The sequence below is a fragment of the Bidens hawaiensis genome, unplaced genomic scaffold (assembly GCF_021521415.1).
Source record: "Bidens hawaiensis isolate Kalapana, Puna unplaced genomic scaffold, B.hawaiensis_p1.1 tig00010636_1, whole genome shotgun sequence".
In the NCBI taxonomy this organism is placed as follows: Eukaryota; Viridiplantae; Streptophyta; class Magnoliopsida; order Asterales; family Asteraceae; genus Bidens; species Bidens hawaiensis.
Genome location: NW_027491815.1, coordinates 197685 through 225581, shown reverse-complemented (window position 1 = coordinate 225581; position 27897 = coordinate 197685). Strand labels below are relative to the sequence as shown.

General features: G+C 39.3%; 3 protein-coding genes across 4 annotated transcripts; 2 read left to right on the top strand and 1 right to left on the bottom strand.

Annotated features, from left to right (window-relative positions):
- The first annotated feature begins 5723 nt into the window (after nucleotides 1-5723).
- LOC143535818 (uncharacterized) lies at nucleotides 5724-8956 on the top strand. Of its 2 annotated transcripts, XM_077029962.1 has the most exons (9): nucleotides 5724-5913; nucleotides 6917-7073; nucleotides 7180-7265; nucleotides 7711-7823; nucleotides 7903-7968; nucleotides 8106-8215; nucleotides 8303-8368; nucleotides 8461-8544; nucleotides 8581-8953. In XM_077029962.1, exons 1-9 carry the CDS (start codon nucleotides 5819-5821, stop codon nucleotides 8803-8805), a joined length of 1002 nt encoding a protein of 333 aa, XP_076886077.1. In that variant the 5' UTR covers nucleotides 5724-5818; the 3' UTR covers nucleotides 8806-8953. The 2 variants fall into 2 exon arrangements, with proteins under 2 accessions (XP_076886077.1, XP_076886076.1); XM_077029961.1 differs by having other exon boundaries at nucleotides 8461-8956.
- Nucleotides 8957-12727: 3771 nt separating this feature from the next.
- On the top strand, nucleotides 12728-16983 carry LOC143535817 (asparagine--tRNA ligase, cytoplasmic 2-like). Its single transcript, XM_077029959.1, has 8 exons — nucleotides 12728-13557; nucleotides 14102-14338; nucleotides 14639-15244; nucleotides 15326-15511; nucleotides 15898-15962; nucleotides 16046-16175; nucleotides 16285-16343; nucleotides 16454-16983. The coding sequence occupies exons 1-8, from the start codon at nucleotides 13099-13101 to the stop codon at nucleotides 16635-16637; spliced, it is 1926 nt and encodes a 641-aa protein (XP_076886074.1). The 5' UTR covers nucleotides 12728-13098; the 3' UTR covers nucleotides 16638-16983.
- Nucleotides 16984-18640: 1657 nt separating this feature from the next.
- On the bottom strand, nucleotides 18641-19069 carry LOC143535797 (uncharacterized). The gene has a single exon (XM_077029943.1). The coding sequence runs from the start codon at nucleotides 19067-19069 to the stop codon at nucleotides 18641-18643; it is 429 nt and encodes a 142-aa protein (XP_076886058.1).
- Between the last annotated feature and the right edge of the window lie 8828 nt (nucleotides 19070-27897).

Here is a 27897-nt window from a genome sequence, read left to right as displayed (position 1 = left end):
ACTCTACAGTTTTCCGCATTGTGACCAGCGCGGCCACATCGGTGACAAAGTCGACACGGGACTTGAGGTGGGTGGTGAAGTCTACAGGTTGGGCAAAAGGGTTGGTTTCCTGTGTAGGGTTTCTTAGTTGACGGGGCAGGGAGTGCTGGATTGGTTAAGGCGTAGTTGTGGACTACAGGAGGTGTTGGGTAAGTTGACAGTGGGTTAGGAGCGTGTACTAGGGGTTGGTAGGCGGGTTGCTGGACAACAAGCGGGTTGGTGAGCGCATAGGCTTTGCGCCTGCGCTTGAGGTTGTTACGGTTTGAGGGTTCCGGCTTGGTTTCTGTTGGTTCTGGGACAGTCTTGGCGGGTTTGGTCTTTTCGGCTCCCCGCAGGAACAGGGTTCCTGCCCTGACATGGTTGTCGCTGAGCACAGCGGCCAACTCGATGGCGTCAGAGAGGGTTGCTGGGTTCCTGGCCCATACAGAATCTTGAATTTCCATGGGGAGACCCCCAAGAAACTTCTCGATGGCTCGGCGGGAAGGGGTAACTAGGTGTGGGACAAGCAAACTAAGTTCGTGGAAGCGCGTCGCGTACTCGCGCGCTTCGCCACTGTACTGTTTCAGGTTCCAAAACTCTTCCTCCAGGCGCTTTACTTCGTTGGGAGGGCAGAACTCTCGCGTCAAGATTTCCTTGAATTCCTCCCAGAGCATGCTAGAAGCAGCCTCTGCGCCACGCGCATGAGCTACTCCATTCCACCAAGTAAGCGCCCTTGATTCTAGGACACTTGAGGCGTATAAGGTTCGTCGGTCTGGAGGGCATTGGGTATGGAGGAAGGTGTTCTCAATTTTCTCGAGCCATTGGAGCATTACGGTGGCTCCTTCAAGTCCGGTGAATTTCGGAGGGTTACCCGCATTGAAGGATTTAATATTGTATCCGGAGGGGTTGGTATTAGTTTGGTTTAAGGCTTGGGCTATTGCGGCGGCCATTTCCTGGGTACGTTGCTGCCTACGTCTGCGCGCTGCTTCTCTCCTCTGATAACGGTGAGATAGCGGAGGCATTCTATAAAAGTTTTAATTTTTGTTAATATCTTGGTATGGGAAATCGTTTTAGCGCAAAGTATATCGTCGTAAAGCTTGTTTCGCGGAGTTAAATGCTATCAAATTTTGAAGTAAAATATGAATTTAAATGCAAACTTAATACAGGTAATGACTTCGAATTGAAAATCGACAATTCATGCATCACCATGACTTTCCGAATTCTCAATTTAAAATATCGAGTAAACAAGCATTGAAGGTTGACCATTCATGTATCACCATGACTTTTCAAATCTTCAATTGAAAATATCGAGTAAATGAATATTGGAGATTGACAATTCATTTATCACCATGACTTTTCAAATCTTCAATTTAAAACATAAAGTTAAGGGTAATTGAAAATCAACTATTCATGTATCACCATGACTTCTCGGATTTTCAATCCCCACAACAAACGAATATGTAAGTAAAGAAACGAATGGAAATTTAAAAATAAAAATCGAAAAATCGCAAAATAAACATGAAATCATGCGCTGCGTAAGCGCAAGCATATTTTATAAATATCGAGTAATTAACAATTAGCGCGCAAACATGAGATATTTCTCATGCGCGAGAAGGGACTCTTAGGTATTCTAGGTCGTTACGTCTAACCACCTATCCTAAAGTCACGGAGCTCTGATACCAATCTGTAACACCCCGACCGATGGCGGATTATACATCGGGGCGCCACGTATTGTTTCATTACTCGCGACACTATTTGGGTGTCAATATTTAATAAATACATTTCATTGCGCACGCGCAGAACATGACATAAAGTAACATAAATCATATCATAACTTAAAATATTCAAATAACATAATATATCTTGTTACATTTTAATCTAGGTCCAAACAAAAAGAAAACATCCTATGTGTCCTCAAGCTTCCAGAAACAGCTACAGCAAACCTGAACATGTGTTAAAATAAAACGTCAACACTTGCGTGTCGGTGAGAAATCAAGTGTAATACATATAAATAGATAACAATATCTGCGCGCATCATGTGTATAACTGGTGTTCAACAAGGGTGTAATCAGATTGTGATCAAGCCTTAGATCATAGCTCATAGTTCAATCCGTGCTCCCAATTGAGCACAAAAACAAGAAAACTGTGCAAGTGTAAACAAAAGAGAAATCATAAACGATAGTTCTCCCGTGTTCATCTAATGGATCCATGAAAACTGCGGAATAGGCCGACAAGACGGTTAATGATCCACACATACAAATAAACAGCCAAGTCTACGTCCATAACACATGGGGTTTTGCGCGACAAAAGTTTATAAACAAGTTTAAGACTCAAGTTTGTACGAACACATGAACATCCCAAAACATTAAAAATAAAAAGGGATTAGGTACGAGATTACTCACCTGAAAAAGGTATGTTGAAAGATAATGCAAGAAACAAGCACAAGTTAACCTATAAATAAAAGTTTATTGGTTTAACGATTGATTTTATGTCTTGAATATATGTTAGCATAGTAATATGTATCTTTAACAAATTATTATATATTATATATTACCGGAAATCTGGGCAGGACAAGGGAAAAGACGAAGGCAGAGAGAGGAGGCGGCTGAGGAACAACGGCAGAGGGCAAGGAGAAGAGAGCAGAGGAGAGTTTAAGTGTTTGTGTGTGTAGTGTTAAATAACAAGAAAATAGTATTATATATAGGGAAACCCTAGGGAACACAATCCCTAAAAAGGAGGAAAAGATCTACTCAAATCAAGCAAAAGATATCAAAAGGCAAAAGATTCCAAAAGCAAAAGATACCAAAAGATATGGCAGCCGGGGAACAGGAAAAAGGGCTGACAGGTTACAGAATAAAGCATGGGAGGAGTCAGATAAAGGTACTGGTCAAGGCATGGGAAAAGCAGATTTCAAAGGATTATGTCAGTCACTTTTTCTGCCAACCAACGGGGTTGGTGCGCATGCTGCGCCGAAAGTGACTATTCAGACAGAAGATAAGATATCACAAAAGAATACAGGCTGACCTAAACAGAAGAAAAGACTTAAGGTCTAGCGCGAGAAGGCTCGAGCGCACGCGCGAGGGCGAAGGCAGACAGAGAACAAATCACAGCGCGCCGCGGGAAGAACTAAGATCCTTAGCGCGCCGCGGGAAGAACTACCATTCTTAGCGCGCCGCGGGAAGAACTACAAATCCTTAGCGCGTCGCGGGAAGAACTACCATTCTTAGCGCGCTACGAGAAGAACTACAATTCTTAGCGCGCTGCGAGAACAGTTCGCCTCGCGTATCGCAGGAACAACTGGTCTTCACGCAGGCTTCCTTGTAAGGAGTCTGGCGCGTGGAGCTGCGCAGACATCCTTAGGCGGGAAGAACCAAAGGACAAGCAAAGAGTTAAGAGGAAAGGGGTTCAAGGCGTAAGGGTTAAGCAGAGGGGCGGGACGGCGACAAGAGAGAAAAGAGGCGGGACGGCGACAAGAGGGAGAAAGAGGCGGGACGGCGACAAGAGAGAAAAGAGGCGGGACGGCGACAAGAGGGAGAAAGAGGCGGGACGGCGACAAGAGAGAAAAGAGGCGAGACGGCGGAAAGAAATTATTATTATTAGTAATATAAATATATATATATATATATATATATATATAAAATTTACGAAGATAAATAATCAAATAATAAATCATAAAAAGAAGAATCGGATTTGAAAACGGTACCTGGGTCGGGTCGGATCGGGCAGATGTCACACATTAAGGGGTCTTAGTTGTTTCGAGAGTCGGGTTTGTTTTGTAAGGCTGGTCGCTATGGGGCGGGGTTGGGTTGGTTTTTGGGGGACGGTGGGCGCGGAACACCGCGGTGGGGCGCGATCCAACCAAGGGCGCGGATGATTTGGTGGTTCAAACGGCCGGCTCGGTTTTAAAAATTTGGTGGGTCCTCCCCTCCAACGGTCATAAAAGGCTAGTTTATAAAAAAAAACTAATTATTTTATTTATAAATACTAACTCATTTTATCATTTTTTACTCAAACAAAACCAAATTACTATCAAATTTCACTACAAAAATCTCTCAACTCTCTACCATGAATCCTTTCTCAAATTTCACAGGCTCGAGCTCAAACCGAACCAGAACACGAGCTCGAGCTCAAACTCTAACCAAAACCCGAACACCAACCCAAACCCGTGGGACCCGTCTCAAAGGTGGTGGGCTAGTTTACTTGGCAACAATGACCCTACCAACCCGTTCTTTGCCAACCAACATGTACCCACCATGCCTCCAAACGTACAATCGTTTCCCAACGATATGTTTTATTGAATGTCAATGCCGTTTATGCCTCCGCCACCCCAAACCCAAACACCCCAAACCCAAACACCCGAAACCCAAGTTCCCGAAACCGAAGTTCCCGAACCCCAAGTTCGTCGCAAACGAAACCATAAAAAGAAGGTTGTTGCCGATCAAACACCAACCGAAATGCACGACAGGAAAAAGTGGGAAGACAATGAGGAAGCGGCGTTGGCGCAAGTGTGGATCGACTCATCCGAAGACTCGGTCTTAGGTGACGGTAAACGCACTGCGATATTTTGGGCATAAATACGTGATAAGTTTTTTGAGGTAACGGGTCGAGGGCGCTACCGCGGGGATGATTCCGTCTCCAACAAATGGAAGGCAATGGTTTAAAAATGAACAACTTCTCCACAATTCACACTCGCCTTACGAACAACAAACCAAGCGGCACGAACGACGCCGACCTTCTTATGGCTATGTTGAAACAATACAAGGGCCTTCATGGTCACCACTTCGGCTTGGGGATGTTTGAAATTTGGAAGAAATGCACGAGCTCGCCAAAGTGGCATCCGATCCCGACATCTTCACCGCGACCGTCCAAACGGTCAAAAACAACGTCTAATTCGGCCGATCAATCGCCGTCTCAAGCCGGGTCGGATGCTCGTTCTCAATTTAACTTAAACGAGATTGATCCCGATTTTCTTTTTGATGAACCGGATGAGTTGCCACGTCCGGTAGGAAGAGAAAGGGCCAAGGCGACGGCTAGAGGTGGGGGGTCTTCGTCTAGAACGACATCCTCGATGAGTTCCGATGTGAGCGCGCGGTTTGACAACTTGGAGCTTGCACTTAAAGAGTTTCACGAGGACAAAAAACACTCGAAAGAGGAACTCAAGATAATACACGAAGAAAGAAAAGCGATGCATGCGGAATACAAAGCCATGCATGAAGAAAGAAAGAAGGCTAAATCGGAGCGACAACGAGAGGACTTCAAGCTACTCGCAAAGGATCTCTCGCATCTAGATCCGGCCACACGGGCATTTTTGGAGAAAAAAAACAAGGATAATGACAAAATACGCAAACGAGGGCTCGGGCGCCGAATAGTAGTTCTATTTTTTTTTCTATTTGTATGTTTTTTAGTTTAATTAAGTTTGATTTTTATTATTTAGTTTAATTTAGTTTGTATTTTATTATTAAATTATATTAAGTTTGTTGGTTTATTAAATTTATAAAAAAGAAAAATAAAAAAAAATTAAAAGGCTTCGAAGCCTTTTAATTAAAAACAAGTGTCCACGTGGCGTTGACGTGACACCGGGTATTCGAAGCCCCTCGTGAGGAGGACAGCCTAGTAGGCGCATTGTTTTGTTTTTAAAGAAAGTCACAATTGGTCGAATCTCGTGAACAATGACGTTGACTGTATAGAGTTCCGCGCTGTTAATTAAAAACAAGGAGAGTGAAGTGAAGTGAAGTGAGCCCTAATTAGTAGTAGATTTCTTCTTCTTCTTCTTCTTCTTCTTCGACTGGCGATTGGAATCATGTGCGGGCGTTGTCGGTGTTCTATCCGTCCAGATGACATCCCTCGCTCTTGTAACATCGGTAACCGTCCGGTTCGTTTCATCGATACTGACCGGTAACTTCAATCGCCCTTACGGATCTCCTATTATGCGTCTAATCTCTGTTGATGTTGCTGATTTGATATGTGTTGTCTGTGTCAGTTTATGCTTTTGATATAATCAGTCTTAACGTTTCACTTACTTTATTCGATAGTCCAACTCGCTAGGCTCTAGTAAGGGCAATGGGTACCGACTAGCGATAAATAGGGATTAAGAGGATTGGAATTTTTAGGGGTGGGATCCGGTACAAATAAAATTAACATACTTAACATACAAATAACCAGAGTAATTACAGTTTTGAGCTAGAGTAATTATGTTATCAAAAATAATAATTACCCTAGTTATTTGTACACTTCTCACGATAAAAGTCATCTGTGATTGATCCAAACCCGATTTTTTATATGTAATTTTTCAAAAACTTCAAAATTTGACCGAAATTCGACAAAATTTGACCAATTTTGACCGTTTTCAACAAAATTTGACCAATTTTCACCGATTTTGACTGGTACCGATTTAGGCGCCGATTAAGTGCAATCGAATCGTTAGCTCTCCGATTTCCGATTAATCGTCGCCAAATGTGATTTTGCAACACTGACGTTTCATATGGATTCATGCTAGTTATTAGATGTATTATCATTTGTGGATTGTGAAACTTATCGATTTGCATTGTTGCAATTAGGTATAGCATATTAATGAATATTGTACTTGTGGAACGTAAGATATACCTGCTGTAGATTACAGATACATAAATATGTAACGAGGAAAAGTTAAAATCTATATCTGTATACTTTTTTAAGTTTAAAATCTAATCCACAAAACCAGAAGTTGGCACATGGCTTCAAATTGATCTTGATATACTGGTGCTGCCTCTTAACCAGTAACATGTTTAAAATTTGGATGATAAAGAAACACTTGCTGAAGTCCATTCACATTAATATTACATTATAGCCTAGTTTAATTAGTTGTTATATTATATGTAATGGTTCATTGTTAATTCAATTATTTTGGATGAAAATTTAGGTACCGTCCAGCATATAATGTTTCACCTGGATCAAACATCCCTGTTGTTCGAAGAGATACGGAAGCTGATGGTCAAGGAGCTGTTGTGCAGTGCATGAAATGGGGGCTTATTCCAAGTTTCACTAAAAAGACCGAAAAGCCTGACTACTATAGAATGGTAATGTCTCAATGCATGCTCTTAGTTGATGACATTATCATAAGCTAATTATTAAAAGTTTGTGACATTATCAAGTTATTATGACGGATTGATTTTTGTGTTCTAGTTCAATGCTCGATCAGAGTCAGTTGGTGAAAAGGCTTCCTTTCGGCGCCTTCTTCCTGGAAATAGGTGTTTGGTTGCTGTTGAAGGGTAAGTAGCAAGTTTTATACGCGCTGTATTGCTGTAAATGTTTTTGTAGAAATAAAATTGTATTCAGTCTTTCTCATATTCTTGTAAAAGTCTTTATAACATTCTTTGTTTGAAAACAAGAGCTTTAAGAATTGGGTTTTTAGATCAGAGTAATGCCTATTAAAGCTTTAATGATGCCAGTTTACGATTTAATTTGTATGTTGGAAGATTTAGAATGAAGTTTGATGTCTATATGTAAGAAATTATTGTTAGTAAAGGCTTATTGTAATAAGTGACTTCATATAGGTAGCTGATTTTTTTTGTTTAGTAAAACCAGTTTAACATTCATCTTTAAATCTTTTGCCTTGATCTTATAGATATTTTTTTAAATACCATACTTATAAATATCGGTCAATTATTTGGATATTTATTTTTTCATCTTGTAAACTTTGATTACCATTTTCAGATTTTACGAGTGGAAGAAAGATGGCTCCAAAAAGCAGCCATACTATATTCATATGAAGGATGACCGCCCCCTTGTCTTTGCTGCTCTTTATGATTCCTGGAAAAACTCTGAAGGTAGCACAACTTACTATCCTTCTTTTTAAAATGATGCTTTCTTTAGTTCTCTTGAATGATTTTTGATTTTGTGCTACAGGGGAGATTCAGTACACCTTCACTATTTTGACAACAAGTTCTTCATCAGCCTTAGGCTGGCTGCATGGTTAGTAATGTCTTATTTTATTAAGCAACTTTTTTTATGCTCTTTTATTTCATATTGACAACTTGTGAGCTAATATAACTTGCCACACTAATTATTTACATTAAGAATTAAATATTTTGGACTTTTGTCTATTGTAGACAGGATGCCTGTTATATTAGGAAATAAGGTGTCAATTGATGAGTGGCTAGACGGTTCTTCATCTTCCAAGTTTGATTCGTTACTCAAACCATATGAAGAGCCAGACTTGGTAAGCGCACATATTTTTATAAAAGATGTTTATGTTATTGAAGAAAATTAGTAGTTTTATTATTACTATCATTATTTACTTTTGCAGTTTTGGTATCCTGTAACCCCTGCAATGGGAAAACCTTCATTCGATGGACCCGAGTGTATCAAGGAGGTATGAAATATGAGTCGGTGTCTGTCGATTTTTTTATATATTTAAAACTTGTCACTAATTTTATTCATTTAAATTTATAACTAAACATTCAGGTAAAGATTGAGGAAACAAAACCGATCTCAATGTTCTTTGCAAAAAAGGTTACTAAAAAGGAAGACCAATCAGAGAATCAAGAGGTAACCGAAACAGACAAACTAAAAGGCCCAAAAGAGGAGCCCGAAACAGACAAACCAAAAGGCCCAAAAGAGGAACCCGGAACTTCCGTGGGTCCCGGCACATTGAATCTCAAACGCGAGTATGGTGACATTTGTTCTGATGTAAAACCTCCTGTTACTGAAGAAGCTGACAAGCAGTTTAAAAGCCCGGCTAAAAAGGGAAACTTTAAAAGTCCAGGTGATAAACAAAAAACACTATTCTCGTACTTTGGGAAAGGTTAGTTTTTATTTTTTATTTTCACGAATGTGTAAATATACTTGATCTTTTGTTGTATCTGGGACGGCTTTGTTGTAGGGGTTGAACCTTGACTGCTTGTACCTTTTTGACTTGTGGGTATGAGACCCACAGTTATGGTTAGAATGTTTTTAATGAAATCGAATGAACCGTCTAAATCAAAGTAAATCGGTCAGTTTGGCCGGTTTGAGATATATTCAATTCAGTTCACGGTCTGAGAAAGCAGGTTTAATGGTTTGGTTCAATGCTTGGAACATGGAACCAACTGTTTAAAAACCCAATGTTTATTTTTTTTCTTGCCATTTTTGGAATATGTAGCTATGATGCATAATATTTATGTATTTAATACAAGTTGACGGTTTTGAAAGAAAAAAAATGGTTTTGACTGTTCATATTGCCAAACACAACGCAACCCAACCAACTTGGCCTGTTTGGTTTGTTGTTTTCCAAAATCTTAATTGGCAATTCGGCTAAAGTTTTTGTCAAACTGACATAATGGGTAGAGGTGCAAATACCAGTTAACCGGTTTGCCATACCAGTTATTGGTCAACGTAGCTAAAACCAGTTATTTAAAAAAGCAGGTAATAAAAAACCAGTTATTAACCAATAAAGAAGCCAGTTTCAGTTCCCTTTTACTTACCAGTCCCCACTTGAGTAACCTAAACCGATTCTTATTCTGCTGTTCATATTGGTTACAAACTGGTTATTAGGTCGGGCTGGTTTCGGTTACTAACCTGTTACGGTTAGGCTAACCAGTTATTTTTTGAGATGGTAAATTTGGCGGGCCGAAGGGGGAATTTTTTGTTCATAGACTAAAATGGGTCTGTTTTACCTTAAAACACTTTTTGTTCGAGTAACAAGCCTATGGATAAGGGATCATGCATGTAAGAACCAAACACGAAAATGGGTTCCTAATCAAACAAATGTATCTAGTAAAATTCCACTCATATATAGCAAATAGCAAATCTATTGGTATAAGATCACACAAAATGTTCTTGCAGGTCGGCTTGCGGCCGGTAATCTAAATTCATAACTGCGGCCTGCATCAAACTACAATCAAATTTCAAAGCTCAACATAACATTTATAACCAAATAAAGTCTAAAAGAACACAAACAGTGGAACATAGTGTAGTCTTAACCTTCAAACATTAGATTTGAAGCTAAAATCACAAAATATACCAACAGTTAACACATAGGAAATAGTTGGGGTTTGAGAATCGGTAATGTCAAATAATATGCTTCCATGAACCTTCCTTTTGATACCATCTTCATGATGAACTTCTTCAATATACAAAACGGGTTAGCCACAACCCGACATTGTATCACTAATCGAGATCTAGACCGGAGCTTTATAAGCTTGTTTCCCAGCCAGACCGTGCTGTTCTTTCTCCTTCTCCGCTGGTGGCGTTGGTGGCGGCACCATCTAATCATGGTGGCGGTGTTGGTGTTGGCAAACATGGGGAATGTTATAGCTTCTCTTTTTTTAACATGCTTCTTTTCATGTTGTTCTTTATACTAGTTGGTATTAATAGTGCTTAACTTGAGGAGTTCGAAGCTTAATGATCAATGATCTTGGTGGTCCCATGTAAATCAATGATCATTATCACTAAATTAATATCTAAACCCAATTGCTTAGGATATTTAAAAATTCTTTTTGGGATTTTACGAGGACCAGAGTAACCTAAGTCTCGCAAAGTGTGCATGTCGCATGGGTTTGGGTCAAGATGAATCCGAGTCGAAATGAATCGTTTTAAAAAGTACCAATTTTCGTTTCTGGTTAAAATGGGATGTCGTCAAATTGGAATTGGCCTAAAATGAGTCTCTTTGTGAAAAGGTAACACATTAGGTTCAACCACTATATTGTGGTTAGTGGCAACATTGGAGGTGGTTGCGACAACGGCGGTTGGGACTTCTATGAGGTGGTGCTAGTGTTGGTGGCGGTGGAACAAAAAATAGTCATGAGTGGTGCTAACCCATTCAATAAATTTAATAATAGTTTCTCGTTGTGATTCGACTAATTTGATATGACCCAAATTGATTTTTTGACTAGTTTCGTTAGAATCATATCAGTTAATCTGAGTTGACTTAAATGAATCCATACACATGAAATTTTTACCCAGATCGTGCCATTATTTATAAAACGAGTCAACATTGTCACCTTTAGTATAACGGATCACAATGCGTAATGTTTCTACCGAATTGGCCGATAAGTGTTTTTTATTAATTTATGTTAAGAGGTGCTAAACATGGTTACAACATATGTTATATCAATAATAATTTCTTCTTAATAAGATGACTTGGGAAGTCTAGCATATAAGATTAAAAATTTAATAATTTTTTTTTATTTTTTTTAATCTACTCGTTAAAGATAGCCGATGAGACGGAGAAGAAGATAAGCGCGATATAGAAACGAGCAGTGTTGTAATAACAAAATTACAATTTAATATCATTTTGTGGTGATTAGATAATTGAAAATGTGTTTGAATTTTGTTTAATTGTGTATTAAGAATGATTATAGGAAAGAATCCTTAATACATTATTAAGCAGGGGTGAGGGTGGGGGGTGGCTACTTGCTCGAGTCATGATTAGAGGGGGATGCACATTGCTTTAAAACAGGCCTTAATGGTCCCAAAGGAATCCGGCTACTATTTGTGATCAAATTAGTGGGCAATCATCTGGCTTTATCTTCAAGATTTACTTTTGGTTTAATTATCTATATTTAGAAAAAGTCTAATCTAGGTAAGAAGGACTAATTAATCGCCTACAATAGTCATGGTGGTGTTAACTGTTAACCCGAATTCCAAAGCACTCATGACGGGTTTTTGGACAAGTATTCGGGTATGAGATTATTTTTAAAATATATTGCGGATAATGAGACATGCATAACATTAGATGATACTTGACCTAATAAAAAAAACTATATACACATTGGGAGTTTGACTAGAAACGTCAAAATAATAATCTTAATTTGACACATATACATATGAAAAAAAAATACAAAAGTTAGCTGAAAATGGAAATATTGAGCACAAAAACACCAAATATTCTCCCTATTCTAAATCTTAAATTGTACTTTGAAGGCCATTGGGTCAATGGGGGCTTCAACCTATTACTTTTTTTCTTAGACCATGTGTGGTGGGTGTCAAACACCATTACGGTATAAAAATGGGGAGCGTTAGAGTGTTGGGTGCAACCATGGTGGAGGACATTAAAGACAAATAGCCATTAAGGACGGGAGAATTCCAATAAAGAAAAAGTAGTTGATTGATACTTTAGTTATAAAAAAAATAAATATTAAACCAATATAAATACAATTTTCGGGATCTAATATTTTTTCATATTTATTATTTGAATTTCCGTTTTTATTTTTTATACTTTGTAATTTCTTAAACTGTATTAAAAAATAATTATTTTCTCTACAAAGGAAATAGTCATAAGGGTGACATCTTGTAGTCGGGCCCGTGAACAATTCCACATGATTATTAACCGACTACTCGTATTTAGGAAATAAAAACAAATGCTGAACTTAAAATCCTTGTGAAAGACATCTCCCGTTTACCAGGTGTGTTCGTGAAATTTACAAAATAGACAAGCCGAAATAGCTACAATTAAATTTAGTATTTTTTTTACTCCCGTTCTAGTATTTTTGTTTCAGTTTTATTGTAACTCTTTTTGTTTTTATAGTAATTTGAAACTTCATTTCAATTTTGTGTTGTTTTTATTAATTAAAATAGTATTTACTTCAAACAACAAATAACTAAAACAATGATTAGCGAATGATTACATTTTAGTTAAACAATTACCTAAAACTACATGTCAACTCTTCATAGTTCATAACTTCATATTATTTGTTTACAAAACCGGTTCAAGTTTGCACTATAGGTTTCAAGTTCTGGACCATAAATCATTAAACCGTTAAAACCGACCCATAAACCAAACCGTGTATAGTAATAAACCCGAATAAGTTTTCCCGCGAAAACTAGATAAGAAGCCAACTTATGAAGAATACCAAACCCTTATCTCTACACATTGTTTTCTCTAATTTCTTTCACTTAACAATGGCGATTGCCAAATTCCAGACACCAAAACATCTTCTTTCTTCACCATTAAGCTTACCCACAAAAAACCAAATTCATTCTCAAGTAAAGCATCATCCTTCACCAACACGTCAGCTTCCAATCACCATAAAACCCAAATCAAATCATTCGATTCAATCACCTTAACCTCAATTCCAAATACCCATCAAAACCCATCTCTTAATTTAGCCTAATTTGCCCACAATGTCTTCTGCACACCAAGTGTTCGATGAAATGCCTAAACCAAATCCAACACCTGTTCCGACGCTGGTTCCGACAGCGATTCCTGTGGATCTTTCCAAGTACTCGAAACGGGTGCTCTTGAAAACGATTATGGACCGTGGAGACGGTGGTCTGGGGTTGATTGATCAGAGGGTTGTGGTTGGTGGATGGGTTAAGTCATCGAGGGAAATGAGGAAAGATCCTGTGCCGGGAGCTCAGCCGCCAGCTGGCGGTGATGCGAAAGCGGTTGATGGTGGTAAAGATGTGAAATGTGTTGAAGTGTTTCAATCACGAATCCCGTTTCTTCGAAGCATTATTAAAGTGTTCGGTGGAAACGTTGTTCACACCAAGGAGAAACTTGAAACGGTGTTTCCAAAACAAGCGACTCCTTCGGTTTCAATCTTGCAAATTAATGATGGTTCTTCTGTGATCAGCCTGCAGGTATTGTAAAATGATCATTTTACCCTCTAGCGTGTAAATTTACGTAAATATTCACAGTTTTATACATTTAGGTAGAATTGTAGAAAGCCCGCTTTAAAAAGTCTCGGTAACATTGTAAAATAACCGTTTTAGCCTCTAACGTATATATTTACGTAAATATTCACGGTTTTTCAAATTGAGGTAGAAATCCCATTTTGAAAACAACCCCATAACATTGTAAAATGATCATTTTACCCTTGTGTAAATTTACGTAAATATTCATACATTTTTTTAAGCTATTCACAATATATAATATTATAATAAAAGGATCCAATTTTATACATTTAGGTAGAAAGCGCACTTCAAAAATTTCCCGTAACATTGTAAAATGACCATTTTACCTTCGTGTAAATTTTTGCAATCTTATACATTTAGGTAGAATGAATGAATAGAATAGGCCCGAGAGCTATGAAAGGAGAGAGTTTCCTATTATTTTGATTTTACCCTCTAACATGTTAACTTACATAAGCCTTCACAGTTTCACACAACTTATTATTTGATGTAGGTCATTGTGGATTCTTCCATAGCTCCTCCATGCCAGCTCATGCCTACCGGAACTTGTATACTAGCAGAAGGTGTTTTGCAAAAACCATCATTGCAGGGAAAACACGTGATCGAGCTCAAAGCCGAAAAGTTGTTGCATATCGGGGTAGTTGATCACGATACTTATCCTTTATCAAAGAGAGGTTTACCTTTAGCTAGAATAAGAGATTGTGTGCACTTTAGACCTCGAACAACCACCGTAAGAACTTCAACTTCATCATTTCTCTGTATTTTATTGATTTTCGTTTAATAAGTGGGTGAATCGGGTTTGTTGACCCATTGGGTGATAGTTATAAACGGTTTGGGTCGAAAGCCGCGTTCACCCGTAAAATAGGCGGGTAGGGCTGTTGGGTAATGAGTCAAAACGGGATTTTTGTCTCAAAAGGTAATCTTTATATGTAAGGTATCTGTTGTCAAAATGATTGAATAAGTTATCCTATATCAATAGTTGTCTACTTTTTGGATGAGGTATTATGAGTTAACGTGATGGGCTTTTTAGGTGGCATCGGTTATGAAGATACGGAACGGGCTGAATCAAGCCAGTCACACCTTTTTCCAAAACCATGGGTTTATTCACGTGGAAGTCCCAATTATAACGGCCACCAACACTGAAGGCTTTCCCAACGTCTTCCAAGTTTCAAGTTCAATTTTTTCTGCTAAAGATTCAAAAAAAGACGAACCAGTTTCAACGAACGATACAGAAAACATTGATCTTGAAACCGTAAAGCTTTCAATTGTTGAAAAAACCAAGAAAGTTGAAGAACTTAAAAGAACTGATAGCAATAAAGAAGCGCAATATGCAGCTGTTCAAGATCTTCATAAAACAAACTTATTGGCTGCTGAACTAGAAGCAAGGTCAAAGTCAAAGTTGAGGTCGAAGTCACAGTCTAAGTCAAAGATGGAGAATGTTATAAAGGATGATGGGTTCTTTTCTAATCAGGCTTTTCTTACTACTTCTGGAAGTCTTCATCTTGAAAGCTGTGCGTCGGCTCTCGGAAACGTGTATGCGTTCGGGCCAAGATTTCAAGCGGATAAATCAGATTCGAAAAAATATTTAGCGGAAAAATGGATGGTTGAAACCGAGATAGCGTTTTCAGAACTTGAGGTTGATATATATGTTTCTTGCTTCAACAACTTTTGATTTTTTCTAGTATACGGTTAAACACCTTTTTGTTGCGGTTTTCAGGAAGCGATGAATTGTGCTGAAGATTTCTTGAAGTTTGTATCGAATTGGGTTTCTGAAAATTGTTATGAAAGTCTTCATTTTCTTTCAAAAAGAGTTGACCGAACGATTCCCGATCGCTTAAGTTCATTGGCGTCAACAGTATTTGAAAAGATCACATATACAACCGCAGTAGAAGTTTTGAGCAAGGTAAGTTTCAAGATTTCACTTAAATAAGCAACTAAAGGTAGCACAATGGCGGATTGGGTAACGGACCTAAACATGTTGGGGTAAAAAAGTCAACTTTTTATATGGGCCGCGCGGGGTTTACCTAAAACACTTTCTTTTTTGTCAAAATATAAGTTTACTAACTCTTTGCACAAAAAAAATCATGAGATTTATGAATCAAAATTACACTTTTGGCAACTTTTGATATGTTTCTTATTAAGCAAATTGTTTTTACCCTTTTGACCCACATAACCCGAATCAGCTCATTAGTAAGTAAATGGGTCGAAATCATCACATCAGCAACACAAAGATAGTATTGTTATAATCAAATTAATTAATATAACTTACAATTGATTATTATCTTTCAGGTTACAGACAAAACCTTTGAAACCAAAATCAAATGGGGCGTTGCTCTAACAGAAGAACATGAAAGGTTTGAACCAAACAAACAAATCTCTTATTATACTACTACTACTATTATTATTATCAACCTTCACGTCTAATTTTTTAATGTAGTTATTTGGTTGACGAGTTCTACAAGAAGCCCGTAATTATTTATGATCACCCTAAAGAATTAAAATCGTTCAATGTGAGATTAAATGATGATGGGAAGACCGTTGCAGCATTCGATGTGATTATACCAAAGGCGAGTTTTTTTCTAATTCGTTTTAACTGGTCGAAAGTTGACCCGACTTGACCGTTAATAATCAAATAAGTAAATGATTGTTGTTAATATTATTAATTTTATTATACAGGTTGGAGCTGTCATAAGAGGCAGCCAAAAGGAGGAACGTTTAATCCATTTAAGTAAAAGGTAATATAATAAACTCGTTTGTTAACAAATACTTTAAAGTACTAAATATGATTTCAAAAACTATATTGTTACATTAATGATCTAATTTTTACGGGTTTTTTATGTTCCAGGATTACGGAATTAGAGTTGAAGAAAGATCAATACGAATGGTATTTAGATCTTCGAAAGCAAGGAACAGTGAAACATTCCGGGTTTAATGTTACATTTGACGTTATGGTTCTTTTCACCACGGGTCTTAATGATGTTCGAGATGCGGTCCCGTTCCCCCGACATCAAGGAAAAATACATAATTAATCATGCTTATTGCTTAAATTCATATAAAACTCATTTAGTACAAAAGTGATGTTCAAGATACTTATATAACATGTATACATGTAAAAAGTTGAAAAGTGAAATAAGTTTATGGTTTGGTTTGTGACCTTTATAGTACTTGATTGATCCTATTAAACCTTTTGGATATTTACTCAACCCGGCTCATTTTTACATATTTATTTATGAATATAACAAATTAGATTTTAGTAATTTATATTATGACTCATTGGTCGATAATAGTCTATATTGTCAATTAAACAAGCAACACTCCTCGTTCTTAGTTTGTGGTCAAAGTAATCAAGCTTACTCGCCAAATAAATTGGGCATCCCCATGTGCCCATCTGTGAGAAAGAATCGGACATCTCCATGCAGTGGCGGACCCAGGATTTTTTGTCAATGGGGTCCCAATTTTTCCGGTTTACAAAATTTTTGGGTCGGTCGTTATTCGGGTCGGGTCAAGAGGAGGAACATAATAAAACACGAAAATATGGTGTCATCGGAAACGAGTAAGTAGAAAGAATATAGATTAGAAACTAGATAGAACATACACTTTTAATTCATTTTTATTCATACCCGAAAAACATAAGCGTAAGCTATATATATATGGTCTTACATGAATAACCAAGACATGAAAAACTAACTCTGACACAAATAAATGATTAATTATAATATACATACACAAGATAAATAATTTAAGTATATGTAAAACTCATGTTGTCATTATATATGTTGCATGGTGATAATGGTTATATGGGATAAACTAAAGTGATAATGGTTATATGGGATAAACTAAAGAAAAAACACAAATACCCTAACTAAATAACTAATATTGACTAGAATATTAAAAAAACAACAAAAACTGGGTATGGTGAGGCTTGAACCTGCAACCTCTCAAAGAAAAAACAAGGGACTTTCCACTAGACTAGTTCAGCCTTAATAGCATGGGTTCCAAGTATTAATTTTTATGGGGTCCTTACAAAATTTAATATATCGTCTCTAAGTAATTTTTAAAAAACATTGGTGTCCCGGGACCCCGATGGGAACTATGTGGGTCCGCCCCTGTCTCCATGCATATGGCTATGCGTATGGACTCCATACACTTACATATTAGGCGTATGGACACAAACCTATACATATGGAGACCCATACGCATACAACTCAAGCGTATCAGGTGTATGGACACAAATCTAAGCGTATGGAGTCCCATACGCATACAACTCGAGCTTATGGACTCTATAGTATGTGTATGAGCCACCACAATTACATTAGGCGTAAGGACTTAAGTCAGCGTATGAGGCACCATACACATACAATCCATGCACATGGGTCTGCAATACATGTACACAACGCTAGACTAATGAACCTTATTATATTCGAACAGTCCTAGACACAAAATACTGTCGTAACACATTCTTTGGGTCATCCTTGAATCTACATTATTGCGAATTTTACAATTTTGAAATTTTAAACCATGCTTTAGTTCGTCTAAATAACACCGTGGTGCATATGGGATCCAACCTTGCACAATTATAATTTTGAAATTTTAATTTAGATGAAACCTTTGACGTATTTGATTTGTTTCAAATGTTTTGTTAGTTTCTTACATATGCGGTTTTATCAAACTAAGGGATCCAACCTTGCACAATTATAATTTTGAAATTTTAATTTAAATGAAACCTTTGGCGCACCTTGATAGTTAATAACTCAATATACTATATCTGTATATGAAAATGGATGATTAATCATACCTTTAAGGAATAAAAAAAATATTTTTCGTAATGTTGGAAGAAATGAGTTATGTTCATGTGAGCCGTGCTATATCATATTGCTCGTAAATACGTGAGATTATTGTTTATCGATCAAGAATTATTTTTAGAATCAAAACATTAAAAGAAAAACTCAAATCCATAATATATCATTTAGTGATTTTTGTGATCAGTCAAGTATTATCTAAAAATACGTGTCAACTATTCATATTATTTAAACTACGACCAATTATACGTTGACACCCATGAGATCGGGTTATCTTTAGAAAAAAAGAAACCATTTGTAGTTACCAGCCAAAAGCATTTATGTTGCTTTATAATGCTTCGGCCGCATTCTCTCGCAACAGCATGATCGAAAACATTAAAAGTAGCCTTTCGTAAAACTGTATTGTCATCATCTAGCCATAAAAATTCCCCAACAAACTTAGTTGTTTCACGAAGATTCATGCGAAAGTTCCAATGGAACGCGTCTTTTACGGTCATTGTTTTGTTTCCAAGATCATCTTCCGTAGAGTAAACATGAGCAGCGAGATGCTCGATGTTACCATCAATCACTTGAATCCAATACGGGTCGAATGAAGATGTTACAAAGTAAACATGAGATAATGTTAAGACCGAAACGAATAGAAAGTATGTTGTATGACTCATGTTAGGTTTATTGATGGTTAGCCTATGAGTTTGTTTCCTTTATATGGTATTTGAACGAGAGTCTAATGACTATTTATTGTGGTAAAAGTTGTTACGTAGCTTCTTAATTGTCGATCTTTAATTATATAAAATGGTTTTAAAGACATCAAACGCTTATCTAGGTTGTACGTTTAAGATTTTGCCGATATTAATTAATAAAAATATATGTTGCATATTAAACGTTATAATGCTTAAGTTGGAGTTCTGGTAAGCTATCACAATATTATAAATCTTTGTTTGCAACATAACTGAAAATATTATTTTTTTTCTCTTAAAAGTACAAGTAATTCAATTTCCTATTTTATCTTGATTTATCAACTGTCTTGTCACGGGAAGTCCCATTACTTTTATTAAATAACTAATTTAACAAAATTCCTAAAATCTTAATCACGTTAAATGCTTCAAAAGGTTAATCCATATATATGGATTAACCTTTAAACCTTTAAACCACAAATATTTATCTATAATGAACTATCTTATAATCTTTTGGTAGAATTTCGATGTTCATTAAAAAATATAATTACAACTTATAAAATTAGTCGGTGGATATTTTTCGTGATTATAAAGAAATTACGTGAGAATACAGAACGTATTTGTATGAATATTCATATAGTTTGAACTTATTAAATTATTTAATTTAATTAAATATAGTTTTTTTTTTAAATTTAATCATTATATGGGTTTAAAGTTAGTATAATAATAAACAATAATACTTAAAAATAAAGGAAATTAAATGGTGACAATGGACAAGTATGCATGTTAGGATTCCGTATATCACGCATTTATTCCCTGCTAATTGCTACACACCCCTCCACTCTTTCTGAAGAAACACTAAGTGACCCCGGGCAGATTATGGATAATCTGGGGGCTAGATAATGTTTCCCACGAAGGTTAGGTCCAGCAGAGTAAGTTGTACTTCAGGGAACCTGCAAAACAGACACCGTAAGCTCGTCACTGAGAAGGGGGGGTTCCTCCTTGTGACCACCCTCCGGCGTGAGAATCAGTCTATATTGCTCTTTGAATATAAAAGTATGTGAATACTATTAGAGCAGTTATCAAGTAAGTTATACGAGATAGTAGATGATCTTACCATTCCAAGATATTGGAGTATTTATAGCCGAAGGTAGGTTTTCTAGAAGGTACAGCCGGCTGAATAGTATTCCTGTTCAACCAACAGTGGATTACGCACAGGCCATACTGGTTGGTGGGTAGGTTACAGCCAACAGTAATAAAGTCGGCTTCACTATTCCACCAACTGTAGACCATGCACGTCCTACTGACTGTGGATTGTACGCAGGCCATGCTGGTTGGTGAATAGGTTACGGCCAACAGTAATACTATTCCACCAACTGTAGGCTGCGCCTGCTCCACAGTGAGAGTTGGTGAGTAGGCAGCGGCTAATAGTGACAAACAGTACTAGAGGGTGCTCCTCCTCGCACTGTTGTCGGTGAGCTGTCACCCTGTGATTGGCTCATGGGCTGTTCTGGTCAGATCGTCTGTCCTATCCATACCTTGGTAGGTATGGTACAAAAGATCTTTCAGAATCAGACTGGCTCATTTGGGCGGGATTGTTCCCGCCTTGCTCATGCCTTCACGTGACTGCTGAAGTAGCTAATCTTGTACGTGTAGCCTTGCTGTCTGCGGGTAGCCTTCCCTGATGGCTTGTATCCGCAACTGCGGGAACAGGCGGGGTACTTCACCATTGAGAGGCTTTCCCTGCGTGTACAGCTTGCGTACTGCGCGTAAGATTCTATGAGCATGGTGGGTCCTGCGGGAGCAGATGGCCTTTGCGCAGACAACCCTGTTCAAGGTGAGTCTTGCGGGACCAACTGGTCTCTGCTGGGACCTACCTCTTCAAGTCCCCCCAGTCCAATGTTCTTCTCATGCGTGTTTAATAAAGTGAGGTGAACTTTTGGACTTAAGCAAAGGGTTTTGAAAAGGGTTTTGTAAGGTTTTCCATGGGAAGTCCTTGTCACTTGCAGAAATGCCCGAGTTTCCTGCTTGGTCTCTGGGTATGATGCGGGTAGGTCTGTAACCTCCTCGCAAGTCAGGAGCGTTGAGTCCCAGTTGTATGTATTTTCCATGAGGTTTTGGTAGTTTTGAACATAGTGATCAATTATGTTAAGACCACCAATTCCATCTTAGAGCTTCAAACAACGTAGTTCTCGACGTTCCCGCTATGCGGGGATGTTACTTCCGTTTCCGCAAGCATTGCCCAGAAGATCCTTCTTGGTTTCAATTCCCAGCGGAGCGCTAGGTATGTGAAGGGTTTTGCCTTAACACTGTACCTGCGCTCGTCTTACGGTTACTTTACTTCCAAGGTATTCCTGGCGTCAATTCCCTGCGGGTGCTAGGTATGTGAAGGGTTTTGCCTTTACACTGTACCCGCACCCGTCTTATAGTTACTTGGTTGCCGGGGTACTTGGCTTCAATTCCCTGCGGGTGCTAGGTATGTGAAGGGTTCTGCCTTAACACTGTACCCGCAGCCGTCTTACGGTTACTTGTTTACCAAGGTTTTCTTGGCTTCAATTCCCTGCGGGTGCTAGGTATGTGAAGGGTTTTGCCTTAACACTGTACCTGCAGCCGTCTTACGGTTACTTGTTTGCCAAGGGGTAAGGGATATTTTCCCGCTTACTTTTTAATATTTTCGAATTTTGAATTTTGAAATTCGAAGAGTTGGTGAAAAGATAAGAACAGTCCAAACCTCTGAAACGTCGTGCGACAGTTTCTTCTGACTGTGTCAGGACGTGCAGGAAGTTATGGTGACGTGACAGAACATGGTCATTCCAGTCGTTTTTTCAGGCGCGTGGGCGTGATTTTTCAGGCGCGTGGCCGCGAAATTACTGGCACACGTCCTTTCAACAGCTGTTGCCAACCTGCTTTTTGCCACGTGTCATAGTTTCATTGCACCTTTGATTTCTCTCTCCTCCGCATTAAATTCACCGCATTAATTGCGATTACTATATAAAGGGGGAGAGAGTTATCTGTAATTCACACTTTCACCTTTCTTCTTCTTCTTAGTGATTTCCTGCAAATACTCCCCTTTTCAGGCAAGCATTTTCCCGAAATCACTTTCTTCTTTCCACCATGTCTTCTCATGATACTGATGATCAGAAGACTGCTGGCGAGTGCCAGTGTTCTCTTCCTGTCGATCTGTACCAGTATATCGTCAGGAAGTTCATGCTCGAGTCTCTCGAGCCTGAGTTTCCTGAACCCCACCATACTGTGTACGATGCCCCTAGTGGCAAGATCGGGGTTTATGCTGCATTCTTTGTCTACGGAAACCTTAGGTTTCCGTTGACAAAGTTTGTGTACCGTGTCCTGGAGAGGCACGGTGTGCACCTGACAGAGGTGCACCCCATGGCCATTGCCAAGGTCCGGCACTTTGAGTGGGTGTGCCGGATACTGGGCCTTGAGCCCTTTGTTGACCGTCTGATGACCTTCTACACTTGGAGGTGCATCCAGGGGTGGTACACTCTTACAACCCGTATAAAGGGTTTAAAGATTTGCACCACCGAGCGGAGTCTTCGCTCATGGAGAAGAGAGTTCTTCTTCATATCCGCTCGCGCCGTCCCCATCGCCATGAAGTTTAAGAATGGCCAGGCACTTCCGAACCTTCCCGCCCTTAACTACGAGGAGGCGGAATGGTTTTCGAAGATATCCCGGGTCCAGTCCCCGGTTTTCCGTTTTCCGGAGTCGGCGATGGTGATGCTGGGGATGAGCCGGGTGTGGAAGGCGGCGAATGCGGATAAGGTTCCGATCGTCCTTGAATATGGTTCGAACTCTACCCCTTATGGTATGTCTTGTTTCTTTTTTGCTGACTACGATTTTTTCTAACTTTCTTGTTGATTTCAGAGGGTAACGATCTTCAGTCGCTCCTGAATCCGCGGGAGGAAGATGGTCCTGCGCGGATGGGTACTCGTGCTCTGGACGAGAACGAGTTGCCCATCCTCGAGCAGACTGCGGGTCGGTTCGTGGAGGTTTACCCGCCAGGCCAAGAGATCCTGAGCCACCGACGGCCAGGTAAGCCTATCTTCTACCCTGAACCTCTCAAAGCTGTGCCTGCTGCTGGAGTTCATGACATTTCTTCTTCTGAGGAATCCGCAGAAGGTCCTCCACTGGTGCGGAAGAGAAAGGCTGCCGTCGCGAAGGGCAAGGAGAAGGTGGCCTCTACGGCCGACCCGGTAGTCCTATCTGACTCGGAGTCAGATAATGCAGAGGTGGCGGGGAAGCCCGGTGGTGAAGAGACCACGGCTCCGGAGGCTGCAGGTGTCACCTCCGAGGAGGCAGCGGCAACGACGGTTACCGGTGTCAAGAGGCCGGCTCCATCGGGTTCGCCCCCGCTCGTCCGTGCGTTCAAGCTCAAGAAACCCCGTAAGTGCCCCCATAATTCTTGTCTAGATTTGTTGTTTAAAATAAATTTTTCTAACACTTTTGCTTATGTAGGTGTGGATGTTGACGCATTCCAGGGTGGAGTTGGAGCAAGTATTCCCCCGCCAATGACGGTAGGCTCGGTCAGCCTTCCCGAGGCATCGACCCAGGCGTTTACGCCTGCTTCCGCTGGTTTCAGCCTTCCTGAGGCTGTTCCAGCTGAGAAGGTGTCTCCGCCGGCCGTGAGTGCAATTTTTACAGCATCTTTCACGGAGCCGGCGGTTACTGTTGCTGAGGAGGTGGCGCCAACCATGGCTACCACAGCGGCTGCCACTATACCTGCGCCACCGGCACCGACGGCCGGACCTTCAGGTATGCGCCAGGCTTCCCGCCGATCTATGCCACCTTCCCGTCTGCCTGACCTGTTGGATGGATTTCCTTTAGGTTCAGGTGATGGGTTTGGCGGCTATCGGCCTGTTATTGACCCTACAGGTACGTAGGGTTCTTTTTCCTTTACATATTTTTATCATCTTTTCCTAACTGCCTTTGTTTCTTTTGCAGTGTCGGATTCCAATGAAGTGTATGTTCCAAGATGGAACATACGCCGAGGAACAACCCTTCGCACCCCTGTGGAGTGCGTGGACTGGGCTCGCCACGCTGCTCCTCATGGTGCGTTGGGGGAAGCCATGGCTAGCTACCAAGAGGGTAGGCTAACCAATGAGCTTCGGGTTCTCCAGGCCCGAACGCAGCCCCGCGTCGAGCTGCTTTGTCGTGAAAACGACAAGTTAAAAGCAGCTCGCGCCAAAGATATATCTGAAGCGCGGGCTCTTCGGGAGGAGAACCGGCAGTTGGCCGCTGCCGCAGCCGAGAAGGAGAAGGCATTCAAAGCCCTTGAGGTTGAAGTCCACGTGGCTTTTAACCACGTGGTCGTGGGTTCGGGTCCCACGGATGGCGCCAATGAAGAAACACTAAGTGACCCCGGGCAGATTATGGATAATCTGGGGGCTAGATAATGTTTCCCACGAAGGTTAGGTCCAGCAGAGTAAGTTGTACTTCAGGGAACCTGCAAAACAGACACCGTAAGCTCGTCACTGAGAAGGGGGGGTTCCTCCTTGTGACCACCCTCCGGCGTGAGAATCAGTCTATATTGCTCTTTGAATATAAAAGTATGTGAATACTATTAGAGCAGTTATCAAGTAAGTTATACGAGATAGTAGATGATCTTACCATTCCAAGATATTGGAGTATTTATAGCCGAAGGTAGGTTTTCTAGAAGGTACAGCCGGCTGAATAGTATTCCTGTTCAACCAACAGTGGATTACGCACAGGCCATACTGGTTGGTGGGTAGGTTACAGCCAACAGTAATAAAGTCGGCTGCACTATTCCACCAACTGTAGACCATGCACGTCCTACTGACTGTGGATTGTACGCAGGCCATGCTGGTTGGTGAATAGGTTACGGCCAACAGTAATACTATTCCACCAACTGTAGGCTGCGCCTGCTCCACAGTGAGAGTTGGTGAGTAGGCAGCGGCTAATAGTGACAAACAGTACTAGAGGGTGCTCCTCCTCGCACTGTTGTCGGTGAGCTGTCACCCTGTGATTGGCTCATGGGCTGTTCTGGTCAGATCGTCTGTCCTATCCATACCTTGGTAGGTATGGTACAAAAGATCTTTCAGAATCAGACTGGCTCATTTGGGCGGGATTGTTCCCGCCTTGCTCATGCCTTCACGTGACTGCTGAAGTAGCTAATCTTGTACGTGTAGCCTTGCTGTCTGCGGGTAGCCTTCCCTGATGGCTTGTATCCGCAACTGCGGGAACAGGCGGGGTACTTCACCATTGAGAGGCTTTCCCTGCGTGTACAGCTTGCGTACTGCGCGTAAGATTCTATGAGCATGGTGGGTCCTGCGGGAGCAGATGGCCTTTGCGCAGACAACCCTGTTCAAGGTGAGTCTTGCGGGACCAACTGGTCTCTGCTGGGACCTACCTCTTCACTTTCCCAATCATATGCCAACTTTTTTATTATTTTGGAATTATTGTAGATAACTTTTTGTAAAATTATGGGATTTATCCATGGCTAAGCTCTTTTTATTTGTCAATAATTTTCGTGATTTTTACCACCATAACCACAACTCAAAATTTTTATAAGTTTTAGATCCGTAGATCTAAATATCTCTCGGAACTGTATTGGACACTGTTATTAAAATATTTTGATGGTTATTTAAACTTTTAAAAGGAAAATAAGAACTATGTATATAGAACAAATTATTGCAACATTTCAGTTGACGATTATAACTAAAGGTGGCTGATTGTGTGGTTACATTTTTAGAAAACTAAAGTCAACCAATAATAAATTAGTTTCCACTTAGCACTACATCCCCATACTATTTATCATTAGTTATCACTTATCACTTACTAATAGGGATACACATTTTGTTCAAAAATACATGTACACGTATATGTATCTGTATTGATTTACTTTATTCGGTACGAGTACTCATTTTTGTTAAATTTTGGTACATGTACAAGCGGGTACATGTACGGATACGATACATGCACGTCTGATATTTTGTATATGTTTGGAATATACAGGGGTTTAAATGAGATTATTCGTATTTAATATATAAAATAAATTCTCCAATCATGTTAAACAAGTACCGAATGTTTCTTCAATATTAAAAAACATAACATCCAAGACTCGAAGCAACAAATAAATCACTTAAAGTTGGCGACCGACTCATGGTACTTAATACTATCTTATCATTAAATTCGCGACCAATTTGGTACTTGTACTAATTTGGTACCCGTCACGTATCTGTGCAAGTACCAATACTCGGACTAATTCAGTTTTTTGTTACTCGTACTAGTATCAGTTTCAAGATCGTTGAAGATTTGGAAATAAAAAATTAAAGTGGTACGAAAACGGATACTGTACCGAAATACCCGTACCCGTACCATACCGAAAAGTTTGGTACGAGTATTGATGCATGTTTTTATTGATTTTTTGTATGAGTCTAATCGGGTATGAATACAAGTACTATCTCAAGTTTATCCCAACTGACGACTCTTTGTAACTAATCAACAATAAACTAAAATTCACGATTACCGTTAGCGTTTATGACTTGATTAGTTTTCAAACAATTCTCAATTAATAATGCAAACACAAAGCACTTCAAGTTAGGGTTGTTCATGGTTTGGTTTCAAACCGTGAAACCGATCAAACCGGACATCGGTTTAGTTTCGCGGTCGTTTTTTTTAAATTTCGGTCGGTCGGTTGGTTTTAGAATTTTTAAACCGTAACAAACGGTTTGGTTTACGGTTTATACCGGGAACCGACCGTATAAAACCGGACCGGACCGTTAAATTTGACAATATATATTTTACATTTTTATATATGTTTTATATTCATTTGTTTGTTGTTTATAACGGGTTTAACAAAAATAAATCTAAGGCTAGTAGTTTATTTGGAATGTACTAGGATAAAATTTGAAAATATCATTTTAGCAATTTATGTGTATTATATTGCATAGGTTTAATCTTTACTTTTGCAGTTATTTCTAGACTTATAAACTAGTCATTAGACTACTATTGTTTTCCTAGTTGTTTGATTCAAATAAAAAGATAAATGTAATGTCATGAAAGTTAGTTGGCAAGTGATTTTCATATAACAAAGACTAATAAGTCTAAACCGTAACCAAACCGTTAGTAACGGTTTAGTTCGGTTCGTTTTTAATTTTCAACGGTCCGGTTTTGGTTTTTGAAGATCAAAAACCGTTACTAATAGTTTGGTTACGGTTTAACCTAAAAACCGTAAAAACCGAACTGCAAACACCCCTACTTCAAGTACCATTTCAATAAGAAAATGAAAAGTTTTTGGTTCGATGGGGGGTTCTCAAACTTCAAAGTTGACATAACAAAGTCAGTAGTCTTCACAAGTATTGATGTTATGCTAATTTACTTCACATGGTTTTCTATTATTATCATAATAATAGACATTATATTATTATTATTATACATACTCCCACATATCCTAGTATTAGTATATCATCACAAAATACATACCAAGTCTCCAATCGAGCCTAGCTATTCAATATTGGATCAACAAAATGTTAGAATCGAGCCGGGCTTTTTCAAGCTTGAGTCAGATCGAGCCTCAAACAAAGCTAGCTTAGTTATCAAGCCATGACTCGAGACTTGTAGGGGAAGCTCATTTAGACTTCTATGTATTAATTTCACACTGCACAGTTAAGTTCGAGCTGAATTTAACTCTTTTAAAGTATTACACGAGCTCAAGTTGACCTTAGGCTCATTTAAACTTATTTCACATCGTATATATAATTAAAACAAAAATGTATATTAACTAGTTATAAACAAGCCTAGCCTGAGCCTGAGTCTGAGCCCGAGCATTAAAAAAACAA